Consider the following 24,419-nt stretch of genomic DNA (forward strand, 5'->3'; position numbering starts at 1 on the left):
GAGAGGGTGGCTCTGGGGACACCGTGATGCCAGGGAGAAGGTGGGCCTGGGGACACTCTGTTCCAGCCAAATGCAGCTTCCTGTGGCTGCAGGAGCAAGCTCTGGGGCCCACAGGGACAGGACACGTTTGCAAACACAACCCACAACGTAAATCAGCTCCCCTCACCGGGGTATAACCCTCAGCTAAAAGCAACCCCAGCTCCCCACTGGACAGCAACTGAGCAGCCCCCAGACCCCAGCTTGTGTGTGAAACTGTCTCAGTAATTTGGGGATCGCTGCAATGTGTATTTCACAGCCTGTTGGTTCTGCACACTGCAGACTCCCTGAGGCCCGTGTCCCCTGGGAGGAGGGGGACCTGCTGTAGCCCCCCAAGAACACACTGATCCTCCCCGAGTGCCGTGGGGCAGCTGCCTGTCCAGTGCCACTGGGGTTCGGTACCAGACCTCGAGTGCCATCCTGGGGCAGTCCCAAGGTGGGATGGAGAAATCAAATATCTGTAGGTAGAGCTGGAGCAGGCATGGGCAGAGCAGGAGGCATTTCTGGAGAGGCAGGCAGGTGATGGAGAGGGGCTGCTGGGGATGAAGGTCTCCATCAGGTGGTCAGAGCTGAGCACGGCAGCGGGATGGAAGCTTGGCTCTCCAACGCCCTGCAGGAACAAATCCTGGGGTGGCTGGGAACATCCAAAGACGATCCTCAGGCCCCCAGGAGAGGGCTGCTCTTCCCGGGCTCCCCCCAGCCCGAAGGGGGAAGGTCCTACCCAAAGCTCCTGCTCCCTCTGGGTTGTGCCTGGGCTCAGAGAAGCAGAGACACCCAGCAGTTCCCACTTGGGAGAACATCATGAGCAAAGCAGAGCATGTTCAGCACCCAGAAGCCTGACACCCCCCTCATCCTCCGAGAGGGAAAGACTCAACAGTGGAGAGAGCAGGAAGGGAGAAACCTTTCCTGGAGAGCTGAGTCTTTGCCAAGCAGGGGAAACCTGGGGAGGGTCCCTGGGGGGGGGGCTTTGCCATCACCCCCTGCCCCAGGCGAGGTGTCTGGGGTACGGGGTCAGGAGTGCAGGGGGGTCCCTGGGTGGGAGGAACGACGGGCTCCCTCCTCCTAGCTATGGGAGCAGGCGAGTCACGCGTGTGGGGCTGAACACGTGTGCCAGCCCGGGGGTGGGCGCAGGAGGGGTGGGCAGGTCACATTGCGGCACCCACGGGGACACGTTAGTGCCAGCAGGAGCGGGGCAGGGGCATGCAGCTGCCCACAGCCACCCGTGGCTCTCTGGCTCGGGGGTTCCTCTCACCTTTAGGCTCAGAGGGGCTGCTGCGGGCTGGCGGCAATGACCTGGAGCGCTCCCCCCAGCACCTGGCTGCATCGGCCCCCACAGCAGCCCCCCACCACCCAGCACAGCCCTGGGGGCGGCAGATGGAGACCCATTTCTCGTGGGAGTGGGGTGGGGAGGAGACATGCGTGGGCAAAGAGGGGTTTTGGGGACCTTTATATCCCCAGGGCACAGGTCCCAGGCGTGCATCACCCTCACCCCAAGTGAGGGTGCCTGGCGTGCTCTGCTGGTGTGGTGTTGTGGCCAGGGGGGTTCTAGAAGTCACCAACCCCTGGTGACCATGGCCCCATCCCTGTGACAACGGATGGCAATCGAGTCCCAGGGCACAGGGCTCCCTCCAGCTGGGCCACATGGGAGCAGGAGGCTGGCTGCGGGGATGCAAGGAGGGGACGAAGGTGGGGAGTGGTGCAATTAATGTAAAAGCCATTAGACCTTTCTCCTCCTCCCCCTCTTCTTCCTCACTCCACCACTTGCTGTCCTCCTCCACTTCCACCTCCTTTCTTCTCTCCCTCTCTCCGCTCCTCCTTCTCTTTCTCTTCTCAAAGATTTCTCCCTATTTTTGTCTGGTTAGAGCCTTTTCTCTTCCTTTTAACCCTTCCATGGCACCCTGGAAGGGAGCTCAATCCACATCAGCTGCCAAAGGCAATGCCTCCTCAGCTGGAGGTGAGGACTCCTTCTCCTGGAGCAGTGAGGGCTCCTTCTGCTGCAAAACCACCCAGTAATGGGACAAAAGCTTAGAAGAAATCCCTGCCAGGGAGGTCAGAGGGTGGGAAACTGCAAGAGGTGGTGTAGGTGGAGAAGGAGGTACTTGGTGCTCCAGGGGTCCTGGCAGCAAGGTGGGCTCCCAAGGCAATCACTCCCTGAGGTCTTGGACCTCATTAGTCCACTTTAATTGGCCTTTCTTGTGCCTTTTAAAGTTCAAGGCAGGAGAGAGACAACCCAGCCGCAAAAAGCCTGAGGAGGAGGAGGAGGGAAAACCTTCTTTCTAACCCCACTCTGAAATGCACCCTCTTTCTGCCCCAGCTTGGGCAGCCCAGGAGACAGCCTTTCCACTTCTCTTCTAGCTGGGCTTCAGGCCAAGTTGGTCACCTGGTGCTAGAGGGGCCTTCGGGAACCGCTTCTCCGGCAGGCCCACGGCCCGTGGGGAGACCCAGCAGGCAAAGTGTGTGTGGGGAGTGGCCAGCCCTCCCATCCTCTGCAGAGTGATGGGACCAGCCCCACCCCGGGGGAGCCCAGCTGATGACAGGCCCGTCTGGGGACCTGGGGACCTGCCACGGTTTCTCCAGCTTCTCTTGACACACTTCTGCTCCAACCTGCCCCTAGGTGTTCCCCCATCCCAGAGCCCCCCAGGCTCCATCGGGGTGCTGCTGTGGATACCACCAGGGCCTGTATTTTAGTTTTCTTGGGGGGGGGGGAGGTGGGAAGCAGTTGCCGGGGTGACAGCATCCTCCTGCAACATGGAAACCACGGTTTCCATGGAAACCCTTTTTTGCCCCAATTATTGCACCGCCGCCATGCCCTTTAATTTGCCATTAAGATTTGCATTTTAGAGTTGCCCCCCACCCCCTCCCGCGGCAGCTGGCTGACCCCCAGGCAGCCCCGGGGCCAGGTCCCCAGCAGGTCCCTGGTCCCCACGGGCAGGCGCTGGGTTTGGGAAGCAGTTGCCCCGGCAACAGAAACAGGGCGTTTCTGGCAGCGGTGGTCGCCATGGGGACGGGGATGCTGACGAAGGCTTGTGAAGCTGAGAAGACAAATTGCCCTCATCATTATCTCCAGGCTTGTCAATCAAACATATTCCCTTATTTACCTCGGCGAGGAGAGAGCCCCGGGAGCACACGGAGAGGGAGGGAGCCAGAGGAGAGCTGCTTGTCCCAAACTCTGCACCGGGGAGGGAGCATTTCTAGCCCCTCGGGATGGCCACCATCACCTGCAATCGCTTCACCGAGGAGTATCAGCTCTTTGAGGAACTGGGCAAGTAAGTTGGAGTCGGGGCTGGGATGTTCGAAGTGGGGCTGTGCTCTGGCTGGGAAGGAGCCTCCTTGGAGCTGGGAAGCACCGGAGATGCACGGGGAGCAGTGGCGGGGAATTGGGACTAGGGGCTGCCAGCCCCGTCTCCGTGCTCTCCCTCTATCCAGAGTTCGAGTTGCTGCTGGTGGGCGCTAGTCAGGGGCTTGGGGCTCCCCAGGGGGCTGCTGGAGCTGCCTGGGGAGGGGGCAGCCTTCCTTCTTATGGAAAAGCAGCTCCCGAAAGAGGATGCTGTCAGCTCCCCGGGGAACTTCTCCAGCCGGGAGGAGGGCTGGGACTGTCGAGGAGGAAAAGCCGAAGCAGGGGGCACCCCTCACGTTGCTTTAGGGAAATTCTCTCTGTGGGTTCACCGGGATTTGGCTAGTCCTGCAGGAGAGCCAGCCTGCACGGCAGCCTCCGGAGAATCCGGGCGGCTCTCGGACAGACTCGGGTTGTCTCCCTCCCCTGCGCCCCTCGGGTGAGCCGCAGCCCTGTCTGACCTGGCTCTCCTCCCCAGCAGGGCTCAGCTCCGCAGGTCCGAGGGTCATGGCTTGTGCCTGGATCGGGCTGCTGGTGTGTGTGTGCAAACAGAAACGCCTGCATGCGGCAGGGCGATCCTGGGGGGCACTTAGCACCCCAGGGTGCAGCAGGAGGCTTCGGGTCCTCCGGGCAGGGCGGAGGGATGCTCTGTGTCTCGCCCAGTGTGTGGCTGCCCCGCAGATGCAGAAGTGAGCAGGGGTGGTGCCTTTGTTTTGGGCTCTGTGCCTCGGTTTCGGCGCCGGTGTGTAAATGTGGGGCATGTGGCCGTGTTCCACTCACGGCAGCTCAGCGGTGTGCCGATGGGCTCGGGGCGCCTGTGCCAGGTGGCTGGTGCCCGTCCTTCAGCTGGGAAGCTGGCTCCATCCCTGGGCATGGGCACTCGGTCCATCCCTGCACCGCAGGGCAGCCTACACCTAAATGTGTTCCTGCCTGCGTGTGGGCGTTTGAAACGGGGGCGAGGGAGAACGCAGAGGACAAAGATGGAGAAATCCAGAGGCTGAAACAGAGAAGGACTTGGTGCCAGGCTGAATGCTGCTCACAGTTTCCACCTACATGAGGGGACCAAGGTGCTGCTACAAAGTGCAGCTCCTTGGAGGTGAGCAGATCCCCACCCGGTCCCCTCGATGCTGGGACGGTCGCAAAGGGATGGCAGGCGGCAGTGGAGCAGGTCCCTGCAGGTGGGACAGGTCCCTGCAGGTGGGACAGTCCCAGCTGGCACTGTGGGCAGGAGGATGGGCACCCCTCGGGGTTTCTGGTATCAAGGTGGGATTCAGGACCTGCTTCTTCAAGAGGTTTCTTGTCTTTCCTGGACTCTGAGGCTTGGTGGTCGTGGCAGAAGGTGGGCAGGGCATGGGCAGGAGAAGCAAAGTCTGCTGTGTGCCTATGGTGAGGCTGCTGGGCCCTGGATGGGCAGACATGGCTCTGGGGCTGTGGAGGGGACCTTGCAAGCCATGTGTGGTGGGGGAGGACCGGGAGGGCTGCTGCAGACACTTGGTGTGCAGCACTTTGCTAGGTGGGTGCTAACATGGAGGGCTTGAGCCCCCTGACTTGGGGGCTGCCCACACCGCCTGGCACCAGGGAGGAAAATCACCCTGGCAGATGCATTTTAACATGGCCACAAATAAAGGAGCCAAGCTGGTGCAGTGGCTTACCAGCCCCCTGTCAGCATTGCACCCCAGCCCACCCAACCTCCTGGGGTGCCACAGGGCAGCATCCCTAGCTCAGAGCCTCCCACAGCTTTCCCCTCCAGGGGACAGGTACCACCACAGCACTGAGGTGTGTTTCCCAGTTAGAGGTTTCTCCAGGCTATCAAGGCACCGTGGAGCTGGCTGGGGATTTTCCACCAGGATGTTGTCTGTCTAATCCTGGCACATTCAAAAATCAGTGGTTTCCCGTGGGGAAATTGCTGCTGCTTGGGCTTAGTGAGGGAAATCAGGACGAAGCGCTGCACCCCTGCTCTGCTGCAGCAGCTGCTTGCAGAGGGAAGCAGCTGGAATTCCTCCTCTGGTGAGATGCTCCCAGTGCTGGTTGGGATGGGGGTGAGGCAGGGTGGGCTGCATGGCTTTCCTCCACCCAGGCTCCACAGGGGAGCAGCATCCTGCAGGGGCTCAGAGCACAAAGGGTCCACCTTGAGTTTGGTGTCCCCAAGGGGCTGGGGCAGACTGTTGGGGGACCATGGGGTGTCCCTGAGCCTGGCTGGCAGGAGGAGAGGTGCTGGGTGCCAATCTGCTGCACCCACTGTGCTCCTTTGCCGTCTCCCTGGCTGTCACCCATCCTGATGCCAAGGGATTTACAATACCACTCACTTAATGGTAGCACCACCATGGGGCTTTGCGAGGGGACAGAGATGAGGAGGGAGGTCTACAGAGCCTGCCCAGAGGGCTATGAGCCCTTGGCACATCCCTGCACCTCCCACACACAGAGAGGGCATCTGTCCTGTGTGAGAGACACAGAGCTGGGGAAAACCTGCTCCCGTGGCAGCCCTGCCAAAGCTGAGCAAGAGAGGGGCTGGTCTGATCCCCACCCCCTCACCCCCCCTCCCATCCAATGCTTGCAGGAAGCAATGGGGCAAAGGTGGGGGGCAGCGTGGCAGGGGACGGGGAGAGGATCCTGCCCACGGCCCCCCGAGTAGGACAAACATGAAATGCAGCTCCATTGGTGGCTCTGAGTCCACCCCCGCGGCAGGTTGAGGGAGAGGCTGGAGACAATTAACGGTGCCGAGCAGTACGAGCAGCCCCTCTACACCCGGAGCTGCAGGAGAGAGAGAGGCTTTATTAAAAGGGGGGGAAAAAAAAGAGATGGAGGAACAAAAAATCCCCAGCCCACACTCTTCTCTCTAGAAAGGAGATAAAAAGCCTCGGAGGAGGAGGAGGTGTTGAAGAGAGGGAGGGTGGCAGCAGCACAGCCGGGTGCTGGCAGGGAAGGTGTGAAAAAAGGAGAAGCAGAGCATCCTGGTGGCAGAGCCATGGCTTGGGCTGGTGGGGGAAGGCCGTGGGGACAAGACATGGGGCATGGGGGGGAGTGGTGGTGTCACACTTGGCCTGGGGAACAGAGGGAGAGGAGCTGCAGGTCTGGGACCCAGCAGCTGGTAGGAGCCAGAGGTATCCCTGTTGGGCTGCAGGGCCAGCATCACCCTGAGATGGCAGTCGTTGAGAGGGACATGGCTGTGTCCTCACCGATGGCTCTGCAGGTGATGTATCCATCTGGGACTTGCTGGCTTGTCTGGGACCAATGCCAGGCAGAGATGGGTTTGGGTTTGGATTTGGTCCCACCCAAAGCACCAATGCCCTGGAAGAGACTCACACCCCTGCCCGTGGCCACGGAACAGGACACATCTCTTCCTTTGGTTTCGTGCACCCAGAGGGAATGAGCTCCCTGCCTGGCACCCCTGCACTGCCCACATTGCCCCACGAGCCTCTGGTGCTGGGTGGGACTCCTCTGTTTGCAGGGAAGGAGATGCTGGATGTAGATGGAGCCAAGGGAGGATTTTTTTCACCCAGGCTGGGAAGATCCCACTTGGGGTTGGAAAGCACAGGAGCAGGGTGTGGTGCAGGGAGAAGAGCCCAGCTGCTGTGAAACACCCAGCGTGGTGGTGGTGGGTGTCTTGGCCCACAAAGACCCCCTGTCTGGGACTGGGGTGGTGCTTTGGCAAGTGTGCCATACCCAGGGGTGTTCTGCATTCACACTGAGTACCTCCAGTGTTGTCTCCCCTGACTCCAAGCTCACAGAGCCTCACTTGTGCCTCATGGAGCGTGAACAGAAATTTGGGTTGTGTTAAAGAGGCCCAGAGGAGCCAAAGGCCCCGGGGGTGTGAAACCCTGAGCTGTGCCAGCGCAGCACATCCCATCCCCAGCCGCTGCCCCCTGCTTCCCGTGGCTCAGCCCTTCCCTGCCGTTTAGTTCATCTCAAACAAATGGATGAGCAAGTGGCTGTGGGCACTGAGACCAGGAGTGCTCAGGAGCCCCCACGAGTGGTCAGGCTCCAGGGTGTCCAGGATACCTGTGTCCCTCCAAGACCATATCAGGTCCTGCAGTGAAACCCTGTGGCTCGGGCAGAGGGTGCAGAGGCTTTGCTGCTTGTCGTGCTCACTGCTGCAGGCTCTCCTGGCACTGCAAAAGCAGCACACGTGTCTTTAGGACAAAAAATGGGGAAGGAGGGTGGCGGGGATGCCCAGGAACCCCCCCCCCCCACATCCTGGACAGCGTGAGGCTGCCGGCGGGATGGGGAGAGCTGAGCTCTGGGGCCGGTGACAGCTGAGGTCTGCCCCACTGATGGCATTTTTGCCCCTGCTCCCTTTCCAACGCAGCCTTCTCTGGGCTTACAGGGATGCTAACAGCTTGGCTCTAGACTTACAGGGGTGCTAGCAGCTCAGCTCTTGCAGCAGCCAGGATCCAACAGCAGGACAGGGATGCTGGGAGGCCCCGGGAGGTGCTGGGAGGCCCCGGGAGGTACCGGGAGGCCGCTCCCTCCCTCCCTCCCTCCCTTCTGGCCTGGCACGTGCCGTGAGCGATGCTCGGCTGGGCGCGTGGGCTGCCGGCTCTGCTGGGGCTCCTGCCCCATCCCTCTGCACCCTGCCGTTCTCCTCTTCTCCTCAGCATCACATGCAAACCCAAATTGCCTGGCTCCACCCGCCCCCTCCGCTGCAATCAATTATCCACCGCCACTCGCCAGCCCGCGGCCTTTCGTTCCTCGGCGGGGAGCAGGAGCGGGGCCACGGGGAGCGAGGGGAAGGTGGGGTGGGAGGTGGGTTTGCTTTTGAGAGTTGTTATGGCAGCGCTGAAGGGGTTTGGCAGGCAAGGGAAGCTGGGACAAAGGTGGTGCTCGGCGGGGCTGGCGCGTGTGTGTGCATGTGTGCGGCGCTGCGGCTCCCAGGATGACACCGGCTGCACTCCACTGGTGCCGTGAGCTGGCAGGGCTGGGGGTGTGGGGGCAAAAAGGCTTCTTTCTCTGGAGCGTTCCAAGCAGCTGTGCTCCTTTGCCTGCCAGGCCCCAGGAGACCCTTGCACATTGACTCACACGTGTGCGAGCTGCTGCAGCAGCAGTCGCTGTCCAGCTCGGCTCCAGGGGTCACAGAACCACATGGAACCCCAGCACGGTGGGCTGTGGAAGGGACCTCTGGGGGCTTCCAGAGGTGGATCACCCAGAGCAAATCACACAGAACCATGTCCAGGCAGGTTTTGAATGCCTCCAGAGATGGAGACTCCACAGCCTCCATGAGCAGCTTGTTTCAGTGCTCTGCCACCCTCAAAGTGGAGAGTTTTTTCTCCTTGTGTTCACATGAAACCTCTTCTGTTCCACTCTGTGTCCATTGCACCTTGTCCTGTCACTGAACACCACTGAGAAGAATCTGGCTCCATCCTCTTGACATTTGACATTCAGATGTTGATAACCATTAGTGAGATCCCCCCCACCCCCAGTCTGCTCTGCAGACTAAACACCCCCAGCTCTGCCAGCCTTTCCTCATGAGGTAGGTGTTCCAGACCCCTCATCACCTTTGTGTTTAGGTCCCCTGGGCTGTCCCTGCCCTGCATGACAGTGTTGTAGCTGGTGGGACCTTGCACCACTCACCTGCACCCCTGGCTGCTGCTTTCACCCACCTCTGCAAAGCACTGCTGTGACTGCAAGGTCTAGGCCGTGCAAAGCCACGCACAGGGACTAGGGAGAAGTGGCCAAGCACTGCGAGGCAGCTGCAGTCACCCTGGTGTCCCTCAGGAGCCCATCCCCCTGGGAAATCACTGCCCCATCTCTCCTATGGTAAAGGACAGGGAGAGGAGGAAAGACACATGAGTGTCCCAGGGGAGCATGGAGGAGGGAATCCTGCATTCATCCCCAAGTCTACCTGTGCCTGCTCCCATCATTCCCCAAGGGCAGCAGGGCAGGGAAGACGAAGAATTGCTCTCAGTGTTTCTCCAAGCTCCTTCCTTGGCCAGTACCCATCCCCATTCCCACCCCTGTCCCCATTCCCATCCCTATTCCCATTCCCATCCCTATTCCCATTCCCATCCCTATTCCCATTCCCATCCCCATCCCCATCCCCATGCCAACCTTTGCCTCACAGGCACATCAGGGCTGAGCTTGTGCCCTTGCTCATGCCCATCCCTTCACCTCTCCCTGTGCTTTCCTGTCTTTCCAGGGGCGCTTTCTCCATCGTCCGGAGATGCGTGAAGGTGTTGGCAGGACAAGAGTATGCAGCCAAGATCATCAACACCAAGAAGCTGTCTGCTCGAGGTAGGTGCTGGGATGATTTTTTGGGAGGCAAGAGGCAAGCTGAGTTTGTGGAGCAGGGATTTTATTCTCCCCCTGCCCCACACTTCCCCCTGCATGGCATCAGGATGATGCCTTTGATGTGGGGTGGGGATGTTGGATGCGTGTGGGGGGATCCCCTTATCCCACCATGTTTCTGCTGTGGGACATGCTGAGCTCCTTGGTGGAAGGGATAAATGTGTGGAGGAGAGCTGGCTGCTCATTGCATCCAGTCTCCTCCTGTCTGGGAAGCCATAGCCCCCACTGATCTCTCTGAGCCCCCACCACCCTGTTGCAGCAAGGTGATGGTTACTGCCTTGCAGCAAAGTCGAACATCTGCCAGGCTCAGGCGCTGGGTAGCACAGGGAATTTCGGAGAGCCACCCTCCCTGACAGGGCCCTCACTGACCCCCCCACCCCATCCCCACTTTCAGAGGCTGCAGGTCTCTTTACTCAGGTGCCTACATCAGCAAAAGGTGCTTCACGTGGGGCTATGATTTCATTGCTACCTGGAGATGGGCCCTCAGCTCTCGCTGCTGTCTAATTAATCGCTCTGCTGGAGCACGTTGGCTACTTTGCTGCTGGAAGAGGCACTGGCAGGTCTGTCCAGGCTGCTCCTCCAGGCAAGACTGAGCTGAGCCAGCACAGGAAAGCTTCAACGAGCTCTTGCCCTGAGGCAAGGACACCTCTGGCCCCAGGCATCTGGCAGAGGAGCTTTGATGAGGAGGATGCAGAGGATGGCACAGTAGCTGCCATGTCACTAACTCTGTCTCCTGGCCTGGGTGTATTCAGGTGTGCAGGATGGGTGCTGGGAGTGAGCACCCTGCTGGGAGGGTTTAATTACCTCCCTCCCTTGGTTTTATTCCCTGATGCCACTGCTCACATCCGAAGGCAAAGCTGAAATGAAGGAAAAGGCAACGAACTCCTTTCTGACCTCAAATTCAGCAGTGCTTTGCAATCTCTTTCCTGCAGTGCTGCCAAAGCAGCACAGCACCGGTGCTGAGCCTCCCAGTTGTCCCCTCACTGGCCTCTGCTCCTATCTGGGGATGCAAACCATTCCCTTCCTCTGAGGCTGAAGGCTCCAAGCCCTGGGCAAGTGGCGGGGCTGTGGGCAGGATGTGTGGTGCTGGCCTTGGCACCGGGCTCCTGCCTGCATTCCCCAGCTGGCAGCAGGGTGGGCAGCAAACACCTCCCAGCTTGCAGGGCTGCCTGGAAGAGCAGACTGAGCTGCCTTCCATCTGCTCCCTCCTGCCTCCCCTCACCTGCTCCTGCAGTTTGTTCCTCTCTGTCCACTGCCGGGGTTTGTGCTGTCCGTGTCCGTCTGTCCCCTGCAGAGAGCTGGGGGTTGTTGCCCTGCTCTGCCAGCTGAAGTCAGCAGCTGCTTTTGCTGAGGGGCTTGAAACTCCCATCCCTGCAGTGGAGGACCATGCTGCCCCAGGCTGGGAGCAGTCCCCAGAGGGGCACAAGGAGCCACTGTCCCAGAGGAATGTGTGCCACTGGCTGTGTCACAGGTGAAGGTGCAGGGAGGAGAGTGGTTGGGAGGAAGGTGAGAGGAGCCCTTCAGCTATCCTCTTGGCTACCAACACAAGGAGCTAATAGGAGAGAAACTGGAGTTCTTCTGGAGGAGAAATGGGGTTTGGGTCCAGGCAGCAGCTGGATTTGTGGGGTAGAAGAGGGGCTGTGGACATGGCTGTGGTCCCCAATAGCACTTCACTGTGCGTTGGACATGCCATGGGGGTGGGAGGATACTCTGACCTACGGCAGCTGCCTCCCCAGGTTCATCAGGGTCCCTCTGCCTGGGGTACATCCTGCTGTCCCTTTGATCCATTTTCCATTTCTCCTGCTTTGGGCTGGTCTCCCACCCCCTCCTCATGCCGTTTGCAGCTACCCAACCCCACCAGCTTCCCGGTGCTCCTCGCCAAGCCACCTCTGCTGGGATTTGCCTTCACAGGCATTTTGGTGGCAACAGATTGTGAGGGCACAAAGAGAGGGGCTTGGGTTTGGGGGGATGCATGGTGCTGCCAGCAAGATGGAGTCAAGCCAGGTGGCTTGTGGTGGGGAAGGGATGGGGCAACCTTCTGCCCACCACCAGTGGCCATACTCACCCCTGTGCAGCCAAAGGCTTGGCTGGTAGCAGCATGCAGCACTGGGATCTTCTCCATCCTTGGGGGTTGCATTCTCTGCCCTTCCCTGTGATCTCCAGCCTCTTCTTAGCAAGCAAAAGAGCTTTACTGGGCATCAGCAGTGCTGGGCTTCCCATGGGATGTTTGGCCTCAGCCTTCAGACTGCAGATGGGGAAAATGAGGCAGAGAGTGACCATCAGTGACTCACCTAAGATCACTGTCAGGCAGGAGAAAAAGAGGATACAGAAAGCAGCTCCTCTGTTCCCTAGACAAGTGTTTGCCCCACTGGTCATTTTGTCCTTCCATCCCATCCCTGTCCTTCACCCCACAATGGATTTTGGTAGTGAAAAGCAGCAGCCTAAACCCCAACCTCTCCCTCTTGCCTCATCCCAGCCTGGTGAGGTCGTCCCCCATGGGAGAAAACACCACGGGGAGCTGAATGAGGCCACCCAGGCTGTCCCAGATCTCAGCGCAGGCTGCAACACTTGCCCCAGGCCCTGGGGTGACTTGCCTGAGCCGAGCCCCTCAGCCACTCTCTGGGGAACACTGAGCCCTGGTGAAGGTTCCAACCCCCACAGAGAAAGGGCTGCGTCACCTTCGTGCCTCAGCGGTCAGAGACACCCAGGTTTGGTTTGATGCAGAGCGAGACTCCGGGGTGTGAACCTGCAAGGTAACAGCCACGGTGCTGAGAGACAAGCAGCCCTAATTATATCCTGGCTCCTCCCGGCTGCTGGCTTCCTGCTAGCACGAGATGCCTCCAGACACGGCACCTCCGTGCAAGGTGGCTGGGTCAGGTATAAAGAGGCAGAAAAGTGCAGAGGCAGGGGAAGAAGAAACAAAACGATCTGAAAATTTATTCCGGGCTCCCCCCACCCCCCCCCCCCCCGCCCCGGGGCGGAGGCTTTTTTGGCTCGGCTCAGCTCGCTTTGCCCACAGCTACGTTGTCTCACATTCCCTGGCAAAAGCTGGGCAGAGGGACCTGTGCCTCCCGTTTGGAGATGGGCACTGGAGCAAAGCAAATGTTCAGAGCCAGGATTTTGTCATGTAGGAGTGCAAAGCCCCGATGTGGAACGGCTGGGGGTGGAGGGGGGGCGCAGCAGATAGCCCCTTTTCAGCTTGACACCTCTTGTTGGTTAGTTCTATCTTTGACTGTTCAAATTATACCGTGTGGGGCCAGAAATGTCCTTGCTAATCGCCTGTGCTTGGCTGAATGAGAAGCAAACGGAGCAGGTGCTGCTGGCAGTGATAGCCCAGGCAGCTCCGGGGTTGGGGTGGTTTTTTTGGGCAGTGATGGAGATTCATTCACCAAAGAGAAAGGAGAGAGGAGGATGAGAGATCACTCCAAGCCCAGGACTGCCCATGACATCAGCGCCTGGGGGCTGCATCCGTGCTAGGATCCCATCCATCTGGCCTCAGTGTTGAACGCGTCCCCAGACCTGCTATTATTCAGCAGGAAAAATAAAAGACAGGTTTGCTCCTTGCCAGCTGCTCCATGCCCTCGGGTTCGCCTTGCTGGCAGCTCCTCTGAGGGAGCACGGCGGGAGCCGAGAGCGGTTCACGCCCGTCCCCAGACCCTAATCTTGAGCTGTTGGCTCTTTCAGATCACCAGAAGCTGGAAAGAGAAGCCCGGATCTGCCGCCTCCTGAAGCACCCCAACATTGGTAAGCTTCCCCTGCTCCCCATTCGCATGCCGGCTGAGGAGCTGGGCAAGGCTGCTGGAGCTCCGCGCCGGCTGGGGGTCCCCACCTGGGATTCAGCCCTCTCCGCGGCAGCACAGGCTGTCTGTCCTTCCCTCACACGCCGGCCACCACCTCTTAGATGGAGAAGGGGCTCAGCGCAGCCTGCCCTGTGATCTTCACAGCCGCCCCTCCTCTTCCTCACAGGAGGCAGCATCTTCAAACGGGGTCATATGAAGGAAGGTTTCCAACCCAGCACGGGGGTGGGGTTGAAGTCGGTCCTGCCTCAGCCAGTTGGCCATAGCTCCCTCAGGGAAAAGCCGGGCCCCAGTAGGCTGCGGGGACTATTTTTACTCCTCTCTCTCCCCTCCTTCCCCCCCACCACCCCGGGTGCTGTATTCCTCTGCATGCTCCAAAAAGTGGCTGCAGCTCGGAGCAGCAGCGGCAGCAGCAGCAGCAGCGCGGGGCGTGTAGGAGGAGCGATGGCGGGGGGGGGAAGCGAAGACTTTCCCACCGACCGTCCATCTGAAAGTAGCCTCCTTCGGAAAAGCTGTTTCAGGAAAACTCCCGAGCCCCTGCAAAAGACAAAAATAGGCCAGGAGGAGAGAGAGAGAGAGAGAGAGAGAGAGGAGGGGAGAGGAGAAGAGAGGAGAGGAAGAAACTGCAGTGAAAAAAAAATATCCCCAACCCCCAGCCTTGAAAGGATTCTGATGCTGGCTGCAGAGTCCAGCAGCAGGAGAGAGAGGATGAAGCCTCTCTCCCCGCTGCTGATCCCAGGATGTGCCCACTCCAGTGGCATCCTGCAGCTTTTAAGGATAGGACAGGAGCTCTGCAGACCTCGAATCCTGCAGCTGAGAGGTTTCTCCTTTGGCTCCCTGGTCCCCTCGCTGCTCTTGATGCCTGGATCTGTCCTTCCCCTGGAACCACTGCAGCAGATCCAGGGAGCCAGACCTGGGGCCACTGGGAGCAGCCATGCAGCTCCCACCCCATAAATATTTAATTTTGGACAAAGGCTGTCAGCTTCCATCTGCCTCAGGCACACAGAGGTGTGGAAGCTCTGCCCTGTGTTGCCAGGGTGCTGGACCCAGCAGAATCTGGGCTCTGTCCTTTCCTCTGCCTCTGCTCCAGCAGGACCGATGCCCTACATGGGAGCTGCCCTGTTGGGGTCCTGGGGATGTGTTCCACCTCCCCTGGTCAGGGCAGCAGCTGGGGCATTCCCTCTGCATCAAAGAGGTGTGAGGATTGCTAAGCCCAGAAGGGAATGCCCTGTAAAATCTGTGACTAGCAAGAAATGCCAACCACAGGGGGAATCCACCCCAGGAGGACTTGGAGGACAGTAGCTGGGCCATGTAGCTGGAGCTCCCAGCTTTTCCCTACCCCTGTCTTCCTCCCTTCCCTCCAACCTACCTGCTGTGGGGCCTCCAAGGACAGAAACACCTCAGCCTTCCTGTGCCTTCCACCTGCCTCACTGTTTGGCCATAACCTGCAGAGCCGGCAGCTCAGAGCTACCCTGCTGTGCAGGCTGGGAAAGGGTTAACGGCATGAGATCCTAACGAACCCAACCTCCCTGCTATTTATACCCTGGAGGCTCTCTCCACACCCCCCACACCCTCACCTCCCCCCCCACTGCTCCTGCTGCCTGGAAACTTGGGCTCTCAGCTTCCCTTCCTGCAGCACAAGCCAGATAATTACCCAGCCAGGAGCTGGAAGGAGCTGAGCTGCTGCGGATCGGCCCTAAGGAGGGGAAGAAGAGCCACTGCTACCAGGGCCATGGAGAAGAAGAGGCAGCAAACCCTTCCTCAGCCCTTTCTGGGAGAAGCAGCTCAGCTGCTGAGGAGCTTTGCTGGCTGCTCACTCATTCCTTCCACATCCCACGGAAATGCCACAATCCTGAAGGGACCAACCTGTGCCTTGCAGGGAAAGCCATGCACGGGTGGTTGAGGGCAGGTCCAGGTCTCCAGGACCCCTCATCGTGTCCGAGGATGTGGTGATGTGTTAAGGAGAGCTGCTGCTTCCTGAAACTGCCTGCCCCTGCAGGGCAGTCTTGCTTCATTGGTGGAGCTTTGGCTTCATCCAGCCACGGAGTTTTAACCCCAGGTGCCCATCGCCTTCTGACCCTCAGTCCCAAAGCTGTGTCCCACTCCTGCCTTGGGTCCCAGCACTGCTCTGGCTGCCTTGGCTCTTTCCTGGCTATGGTCAGTAACAGATACTGACAGGACCAGGCTATATTTAGGCTGCTCCTTCTTACACCTTCTCAGCTCCTGGCAGCCGCGGGCACTGGGACTTCCCCAAGCTGAGGATGTATCCGGACCAGCTGCTTACAGTGAGGCTGGCCCTGGCCTTGCCCAGCTCACCTAATCCCCCTTTGAACACTTCAGTTTCTGCAGGATCCCAGGCACCACTGTGCCTCAATCCCTCTCGGGTGAGATGGAGTGGGAGGAAATGTGCTTCCTCCAGCAGAGGAGGGCAGACAACCTGGGACTGTGGGTCAGAGCAAAAGGAGGAACAGAGACCAGTGTTGGAGTGCAGGGGATGTCTGTGGAGACCTGTAGCAAGGAAGGATAACCAGGGAACAAGTTGACAAGATGCTGATAGACAAGACCATGAGAGAGACCAAGAGGAAAGATGCCATCCAGCTCAGTGGACCTCCTGCCCCTGCTCTGGCTGGCATGAGGTGATGATGCTACTGCCAGCTTGCTCTTTAGCAGAGGCTGGGCCTGTCCATGGAGCCTGGAGGGAGGGGTAGGGCCAGCAACGTGGCATTTGCTGGCCTGGGAGATAAGAGCAATGCAGGGCAGTGTCTGCACTCAGAGTTGGGGCTTGTTATCTCCCCTGGCTCAGGCTCCAGTCTGGAGGATGCTTCCCTACAGGGCTCAGCTGATTTAGCTGCAGCAAAAAGGGCTAGGAGCAAAAATTCCAACAAAATCCTTCACCTGAATGCTTCCTTTTCCTCCCTGGCTCCCAAAGATCTCCCAGGTTGCTGAAAGCTTTCTTGGGCTGAAACCAGGAGAGCAGGGAGGAAGGGTTAAATATTTACAGTCCCAACAAAAGGTGATGTGGGAGCCAGAGGATGCTGGACCAGCCTTTATTTGTCTGTCCTATCTGTTCATGTGCCTGCCGAGCTGTCAGCAGGGATCTAAGCCTGGGTATCCAGAACCCAGCTGCAAGGGTGGCAGGTCTGTACCTGGCAAGAGATGCCCCAGGGGAGAGGGTGCCTCTCAGCATGATGAACACAATGAGGTGCCAGCCCCATGGGAGGAGATGTGGAGAGCACTTCCTCTGAAGGAGACTAATCCCATGGTGATTCCCAAATGTCCCCAACCTGAGGTCTCCCAAGGAGAAAAGGAAAGTCAGGAGCAGAAAGACAAAAAAGGCCTGGCTGGTGCCAGGGCTGGCAGCCCAGTGCCCTGGCTGAGCTCTCCCTGTGCCTGGGCACCTCTCCTGGAGGGACAGAGGGAGAGGTGCCCTCTCACCCATCACTACAGCCTGCCCAGTGCCCAAGATAGCCCAGCAGCTGCCCGGGACCTCAGCCAGGCACCAGCCGCGGGCAGTCCCTGTTTTGGACATGACCTTTGAGCCTTGAGCCGCTGCCCGAGGCTGGGGCCACCACTGAGGTCCCCTGCTGAGCTGGGAACCCCCAGCCAGCCAGGGGCAACAGCAAGAGGTGGAGAGAAAAGGAACAGTCCTTCCCAGCTCCTCCTTGCACCCAGGGGGAAGCAAAGGTGTTCCTGCAGAGCAGGGTGGGAGGCAGGCACAGCCCATAACCTTTCTGTCTCTGCTGCAGTGAGGCTCCACGACAGCATCTCTGAGGAGGGCCACCACTACCTGATATTTGACCTGTGAGTAGTGGTTAAATCCATCTCCTAATCCTCCAGCAGCTGTGTGCTTCCCCCCGGGGTGATGCACCCAAGCCTTCCCCTGTCCTCCCCCTCACCCAAGCCCTTCCTGCAGCCTGGCTTTGAAGCAGGCTTGGGTCCCTCAAGCCTGGCAGAGGACAGATCCCTGCCTTGTCCCCACAGCGCTCCCCCTGTGCGCGGTGCAGTGGCATTTTGGGAGGGGTTTGGGGCTGAGCATGCTGTAAATCAGCCCAGCTCTGTGCTGGCCTGGCCAGGCCTGATTGCCTCTGGGGTTTTCTTGCAGGGTCACCGGTGGGGAGCTCTTTGAGGACATTGTGGCCAGGGAGTACTACAGCGAAGCGGATGCTAGGTGAGCACAGACCAACACCAGGCCATGGAGGGGACAGCAATTGTACCTTTCTCCCTCCCAGGATCCTACACTGGCTGGCTGCACCATGAGCTCCTTCCATGCTGGGAAGTGTTTCACAGCCTCTCTGCAGCACATAATCATAAACCAGAGGTGGGGGGCGAGAGGAAAAGCAAAAAGCTCTTTTTAATACACTCAGCTCCTGAGTCAACAACTGCATCCAGCCAGGCAGCTGCCATCCTTCACCTGCAGCATCCTCCTTCCCCAGGCTGGTGGCACAGCCGGTATCTGACTTCCCTGGAAAGGAGCAAGGCTTCCTCCTTTGGGCTGAGGGACATCAGGCTTCCCCAGGATATGGACACTGGGAGTCCTGAAGCTGGCAGGGAGGAGCTGGGGTTGTTTAGCCTGGAGAAGAGGAGGCTCAGGGGAGACCTTCTTGCTCTCTACAACTACCTGAAGGGAGGTTGTAGCCAGGTGGGGGTTGGTCTCTTCTCCCAGGCAACCAGCACCAGAACAAGAGGACACAGTCTCAAGCTGTGCCAGGGGAAGTTTAGGCTGGAGGTGAGGAGAAAGTTCTTCCCAGCAAGAGTAACTGGCCATTGGGATGTGCTGCCCAGGGAGGTGGTGGGGCCCCTGTCCCTGGAGGTGTTCAAGAGGGGATTGGAGGTGGCACTTGGAGCCATGGTTTAGTTAGTCATGAGGTGTTGGGTGCCAGGTTGGAATTGATGATCTCTGAGGTCTTTTCCAACCTTATTGAGTCTATGATTAATGACACAGGCACCCCACAGGCCTCACCCTTTCCCCTCCACTCTGCATTAGAATCCCTTGCAAGCATTCCTCTGGCACTTACCACTTGAAAGCTCTAAGGAGGAGCACTCAAGACAGGCTGGGTGGGAGGATGTGCTGGAGCTCTGCTCCTTCCCACGCTGCTGCTGGTGCTTCCCAGGTAGCCTGCAGCACAGGCAGGGGCCTGGGGAGCCATCCAATTCCCCCTTTCCAGTCCTTACAGCTCTTTTGTTTTTCCCTGAGGTGACATGATTTCAGCTTCCAGATACCACTGTGCTGCTTGGCTTTGCCCATGCAAATGTCCAAGGGGGTGGCAAGCTCTGAGCTACCTCTGCCTGGGTGGAAATAGTCCTCCTTTCCAGCAAAAAAACCCAGTCCCCTTTAATGGACTGCCTGGACTGAGTCCACTTGCAACCCAGCCACTTATTAGTGTCACACAAATAAGGTAAAATAGATGTAAGTAAAGCCCTCCTGGCCTGCACACAGCTGGTTTGGAGCAGAAGTGTTCATCCCCTCAGTCTTTCCCCCTTCCTTTCTCATGCATGCAGCAAAGCTGGGGCTTAATGAGCCAGCTCTAAAGAGAACAGAGCCAGCAGGAGCCACCCACGTTACAGGAGGCCTGGGACATGGGGCTGAAGCAAGGCTTGCCTCTGCATCCCCCAGGAGCATATCTGCTGGAGACCAAACCCACGCTAGCCTTGTGTTGCCACTGCCAGTCTCCAGCTCCCTGGTGTTGCTTCTGTGGGCACCACATGGGCCCAGCTGTGGTCCTTGTGCTTGTGCTGACCACAGCTGGGTGTCCACCACAGCTCTGGTGGCATCTGGGTAGGTTACAACTGCTCTCCATGAGCATGTGGGGTTTGGTGAAGGGGAATGCTGAGCAGGGCTGCAGGTGGAAGGCAGGATGGGGAGATGCTGCCGGGTAGAAGTGTCTAAGGAACCTCTGCCTTGCCAGGCACTTCTGTGAGCTTTCTCCTCCCTCCCACAGCCACTGCATCCAGCAGATCCTGGAGGCTGTCCTGCACTGCCACCAGATGGGAGTGGTCCACCGGGATCTGAAGGTAGGAGCTGCAGGGAGATGCTCTGTGGGAGGATATGGGGACCCCCATCTGTCATGCAACACCCTGTGGAGCAATGCTCAGCGTTCTCCAGGGAAACTGAGACAGCAGGGGGGACACAATGCAGAGCTTCTGGGAAGCCACGGAGCAAAGAGCAGCTCAAGAGTGAAACATTACTGAAGGGCAGGAGCACAGGGAGGTCCTTACAGTTAGTGGTGCTCTGAGAATCTGAAGCCAGCACAGCAGGACAAAGCAGCTGGGCAGCACACCCAGAACCTGACCTTCCCTCTGTGCTGTGCTGGGAAGCCCCCACATACACCCAGCAGAATCCCCAGGGACTCTTGCTTCCCTCCAACCCCTGTCTCCTCCCCCAGCCAGAGAACCTGCTGCTGGCTTCCAAGCTGAAGGGTGCTGCTGTCAAGCTGGCTGACTTTGGCCTTGCCATCGAGGTGGAGGGGGACCAGCAAGCATGGTTTGGTGAGTAGGACTGGCCTGAGGTGGGACACCCTCCAGCTCTCCTGTTTGGGGAGGGTGGGGGCTCTAGGAGGGACACACATCCCCAGAACCTCAGCTCTGCATTATGAGAGCGCCCTGACAGCTCCAGCTTAGGAGGCACAGTGGATGAGGAAGTCCATGGCTCCAGCTGTGCCCCTGGCATCAGCCCAGTATTGATGCAGGGCGCAGGCAAACAGCTCCCCAGGGACTGGGTGAGTCAGCGAGATGTCCTGGTGAGCTGGACAAGCTGGCAGCAGGGGCAGGCCCTGAGGGAGGAAAGCTTCTCCCAGGTGATGGAGATGCACAGCAGAGCACTCCAGCCCTGTACAGCATCCTGGGGGCTGGCTGCTGCCCCGGCAGAAAGCTGGGCTGGGCTTTGCTCTGCTCTCGGGAGGCTTCTGGAGGGAGGGTGCCAGAGCTCTCAGCTCCCAGGGTGCCCAGGCAAGCAGCAGCTGCTGGTGGGGATGGGGGCTGCTGGCTGGGGGTGTGGTGGGCTGGCTGGGGGTGTGATGGGCTGGCTGGGGGTGTGATGGGCTGGCTGGGGGTGTGGTGGGCTGGCTGGGGGTGTGATGGGCTGTCTGTCCCAGGTTTTGCTGGCACCCCAGGATACCTCTCCCCTGAGGTGCTCCGGAAGGATCCCTATGGCAAAGCCGTGGACCTGTGGGCTTGTGGTGAGTCAGGCTGGGGCTGACCTGCTGTGAGGGGGCTGCAAGGGACGAGGCAGGCTGTTCACCCAGCATGTCACCCCCTCCCTGCAAGTGTTAAAGGCCACATTGGAGGGGGCTTTGAGTGACCTGGTTTAGTGGAAAGTGTCCCTGCCCATGGTGAGGAGGTTGGAACTGGATGATCTTCCAGGGCAACTGAAACAACAGGGAGGGAGGGACAGTATGCAGAGCTGCTGGAAAGCCCCAGAGCAAAGATCAGCTCAAGGGTGAAACAACACAAAGACAAGAACACAGGAAAGTCCTTGCAGTCCAGGGTCCCCTGAGGATCATGAAGGTCCCCTCCAACACAAACCATCCTGTGATTCTGTGTCCTGAGCTGCAGTTGCTGGGCACATCCTGGGGAGGTCAGGGAGGAGGATGTACCCAAGAGGTGGCACATTACCCTGGGGTGCTCCCAGAGCAGCCTCCAATCCAGGGACATCCTCTGAAGGACCAGCCTCCTTGCTATGCACCCAAAGCCCCCAGAGAGGGGAGATGCTGTCCCTTCTGCCCTGCAGAGCTGGTGGGGTCAGGCAACACTTCCCTGCAGCTGCAGCCACAGACAACACTTCTCCCACCCTCCTGGTGGGGGAGGCATTGCCCTGCCTTGTAAGGGCACCTGTCTTGGGGCTACTCAGGGTGGCTGCCTGTGCCATGTATCTCCCCAGCAGCTGAGGATGTCAGCATGAAGCTGGACCCACCAAAGAGCCTTTGGGGTTTTAACCAGGGGGCAAACCTTCATGTTCCACTAATTTCCCAGTTTCTCTGCTGGAGCTGGGCCAGCCCCCAGGCTGGGTCTGCTCACAGCTCTGGCAATGAACTCTCTCCCACTGATCCCATGTCTCCTCTCCTGGGCAGGTGTCATCCTCTACATCCTGCTGGTGGGGTACCCACCCTTTTGGGATGAAGACCAGCACCGACTCTACCAGCAGATCAAAGCTGGGGCTTATGATGTGAGTGGGTTTGTCTTGCTCCCTGGTTTCACAGCCTCCCCTCTCTTCTGCTGTCCCCGTGCTGCCGAAGAGCAACCGTGACAAGTTCAGACAGACAGGAGCGAGTTTCTTTCCTCTGCTCTGGTCACAGAGGGCTGCCCAAGCTACTGTGCCCAGCTTCACACACTGGCATGTCTTCAGGACAGAGAGCTCTTCTCCTGGGCCTTCCACCTTCCTACCCCCACCTCTGCTCTCCAGTTTTGCAGCTGGCAGCTCTTCCCAGCCACTGCTGCCTCTCCATGGGCAGGAGCAAAGGGGAACCACCTCAAGTGCAAAGGGGCTTCTGCTCCTTCTATTGCTCCCTGCCACCTCTCACCCTGATCCCTTTGCTTTGGCAGTTCCCCTCCCCTGAGTGGGACACAGTCACTCCTGAAGCAAAAGACCTCATCAACAAGATGCTGACCATAAACCCATCCAAGCGCATCACAGCAGCCGAGGCTCTGAAGCACCCCTGGATATCGGTGAGCTGGGGGGCTCTCACCACTTGGGGTCAAAGCTCTGAAGGTGTGGAGGTTTCCAAGGCAGGAACATCTCACTGGGGAGCACATGTTACCAGACATGCTGCCTGGCTCTTTTCTCCATCCTGGGAAGATAGTTTCCTGGCATGGTTCCCCCCAGTGCTCTCAGAGCAGCCTTTCCCCTGAGGTTTCAGTCTGGAGTGTGAATGCAAACAGCATGGCCTGGGGGAGCTGGTGGTGGGAGGGACACACGACTGGTTTCATGCTGTCACGCTGTGCTTGGGGGGGACTTTCTGCAGGGCTGGTGGGAGTAAGCTCATGTTTATCCATCCATGCACCCCAGAAGCCATCCCCTTCCTCCTCGCTGCACCCCACTGCTCTGGCTGTTGGTTCTCACTCTGAATCAGCAGCCAAAGGCAAGAGAAGTCCACACCATGTGCAAGCCCTAAGCATGCTGCTAAACATGGCTGGTGGGTTGAGGGCTGAACTCAAGGGGGGAGGGCAGTCAGCTCTCCCTGCAAAGCCCCCACTGCCAGAGCAGATCCTGCTGGCTCCAGAGCTTTGATCTCCCACTGCCTATGAAAGTTTTATCTGCTGCAGCAAGCAGCCCTTGGCCATGCCTTGTCCGTAGGAGATCACACACGTGTGTGTGCATGTGAGAGTGGGGCCAGGAGAGCCCCTTCCACCTCGGTGCTTGCTCTGAACCAGGTCTCTCTCCTCCCAGCACCGTGCCACCGTGGCGTCATGCATGCACAGGCAGGAGACTGTGGACTGTCTGAAGAAGTTCAATGCCCGGAGGAAGCTGAAGGTAACTCTCATGTTCTCCAAGCTGGCTGCAGGACATGTGATCAGGTCACCAGTGGGTTTGCTCTCCAGGTGGAAAAGGGCAGGGGAGGGTCTCTGAATGGAATAGAATGGAATAGAATAGAGTAGAGTAGCACAGAATAGAGTAGGATAGAGTAGAGTAGAATAGAATAGACTAGAATAGAATAGAATAGAAAGAATAGAATAGAATAAATAGAATAGACTAGAATAGACTAGACTAGACTAGACTAGAATAGACTAGACTAGACTAGACTAGACTAGACTAGAATAGAATAGAATAGAATAGAATAGAATAGAATAGAATAGAATAGAATAGAATAGAATAAGAATAGAAGTAGAGTAGAATAGAATAGAATAAACCAGGTTGGAAAAGACCTCTAAGATCATCGAGTCCAACATGTGGGGATCCCTGTTGTGATAAAGAGATAAGAGATGGAGTGTGTGAGTGGCTGCACCTAGCTGAGGCTCACAAAAGCTTAGGAGAAAGCCATAGTGAATCCATAGCACTGAGTCACAAAGCTGCCCCGGCCTCTGAGGCAAGGACTTCCCCACTGAAGTCAGTATCATGAAAGCTCCCCTCTGGGACAAGACCTGGATCTGAGCAGCACAGGGAGACCCCTTTGCCTGGTGATCAAGCCACTTTGCAGCCAAGCAACAAAGTGATCCACAGACAGGCAAAAAGCTCTGGCACAGCCACCCCAGCAGCCCCATGACCTTTCCCTTCTTGAGCACTGCTGTGCGCTGCAGCCTGAACCCCCTCTGCAATCATCACCTCCCCAGGCTGCCCTACGGATGTGGAGCATCTCCCTGTAGCACTCGCCTCCCGGGTGCTGCTCAGTCTCAGGCAGCAGCACAGCACTGGGAAGGGGCTCTGGAAGCCACCAAGTCTCCTCCAGAGCTGGAGACACAGGGTGGGACGGGGCTGATGTGTGCCACGGGCAGAGCCATCGGCGCTCCAGCCCGGGAGTCGGTGTGGCACGGAGCAGCGCAGCTGCAGGCTGCTAACAAGATTATCAGGAAAGGAAACTGGCTATGAACTATCATTACTTTTCAGCTAGACAAGTAATCAAATTAGTTCAGGCATGCACAGCAAAATACTAATCCATTACTGTAAGCAATTAGTCCCAAGTAATCTCATTACACGCTGAGCAACTAGTTAGTGGAGTCAGCTGGAGAAGGGGAAGCATTTTGATCGATGTTGTGTCGTGGTGGTGATCTCTGAGTGCCTCCCATGAACAATCCCTGTCCTGCCGCTCTTAGCAGGCAGGGCTTTGATTGCAGTTAAATCCAGTTCTGCTCCTGGTGCCTCTCCTGGCTGCCAGCTGCTGGCCCCGGGCGGCGGAGTCCGTGCTACAGCCGGGGCAGGGTAGACCGAGACCGAAATGCACCCCAGGGGATATTTAATGTGCCTTTTGTCTTGGAGGGGAGGCAGTTTAGGATAATGAAACCCAATGCCCTGGTGCTGGGGACATGGAGTCAGGTACCAA

At 58.4% G+C, this 24,419-nt stretch overlaps 1 protein-coding gene across 3 annotated transcripts in view; it reads left to right on the top strand.

Annotated features, from left to right (window-relative positions):
- Positions 1 to 3,086: 3,086 nt before the first annotated feature.
- The window catches only part of CAMK2A (calcium/calmodulin dependent protein kinase II alpha), a 34,014-nt gene continuing 12,681 nt past the window's right edge, over positions 3,087 to 24,419 (top strand). Inside the window, exons 1-11 of one of the 3 annotated variants that reach the window (XM_068162321.1) lie at positions 3,087 to 3,302; positions 9,504 to 9,598; positions 13,337 to 13,396; positions 17,196 to 17,250; positions 17,552 to 17,617; positions 19,389 to 19,461; positions 19,833 to 19,935; positions 20,541 to 20,624; positions 21,516 to 21,610; positions 21,988 to 22,110; positions 22,832 to 22,915. In XM_068162321.1, coding sequence (XP_068018422.1) covers positions 3,241 to 3,302; positions 9,504 to 9,598; positions 13,337 to 13,396; positions 17,196 to 17,250; positions 17,552 to 17,617; positions 19,389 to 19,461; positions 19,833 to 19,935; positions 20,541 to 20,624; positions 21,516 to 21,610; positions 21,988 to 22,110; positions 22,832 to 22,915 — 900 coding nt within the window. In that variant the 5' untranslated portion in view covers positions 3,087 to 3,240. The remainder of the gene's footprint in view (positions 3,303 to 9,503; positions 9,599 to 13,336; positions 13,397 to 17,195; positions 17,251 to 17,551; positions 17,618 to 19,388; positions 19,462 to 19,832; positions 19,936 to 20,540; positions 20,625 to 21,515; positions 21,611 to 21,987; positions 22,111 to 22,831; positions 22,916 to 24,419) is intronic. The other 2 variants (XM_068162313.1, XM_068162329.1) reach the window with 2 other exon arrangements.

Source organism: Melanerpes formicivorus, unplaced genomic scaffold (assembly GCF_026170545.1).
Source record: "Melanerpes formicivorus ecotype bairdi unplaced genomic scaffold, bMelFor1.0.p_v2 SCAF_2, whole genome shotgun sequence".
In the NCBI taxonomy this organism is placed as follows: domain Eukaryota; kingdom Metazoa; phylum Chordata; class Aves; order Piciformes; family Picidae; genus Melanerpes; species Melanerpes formicivorus.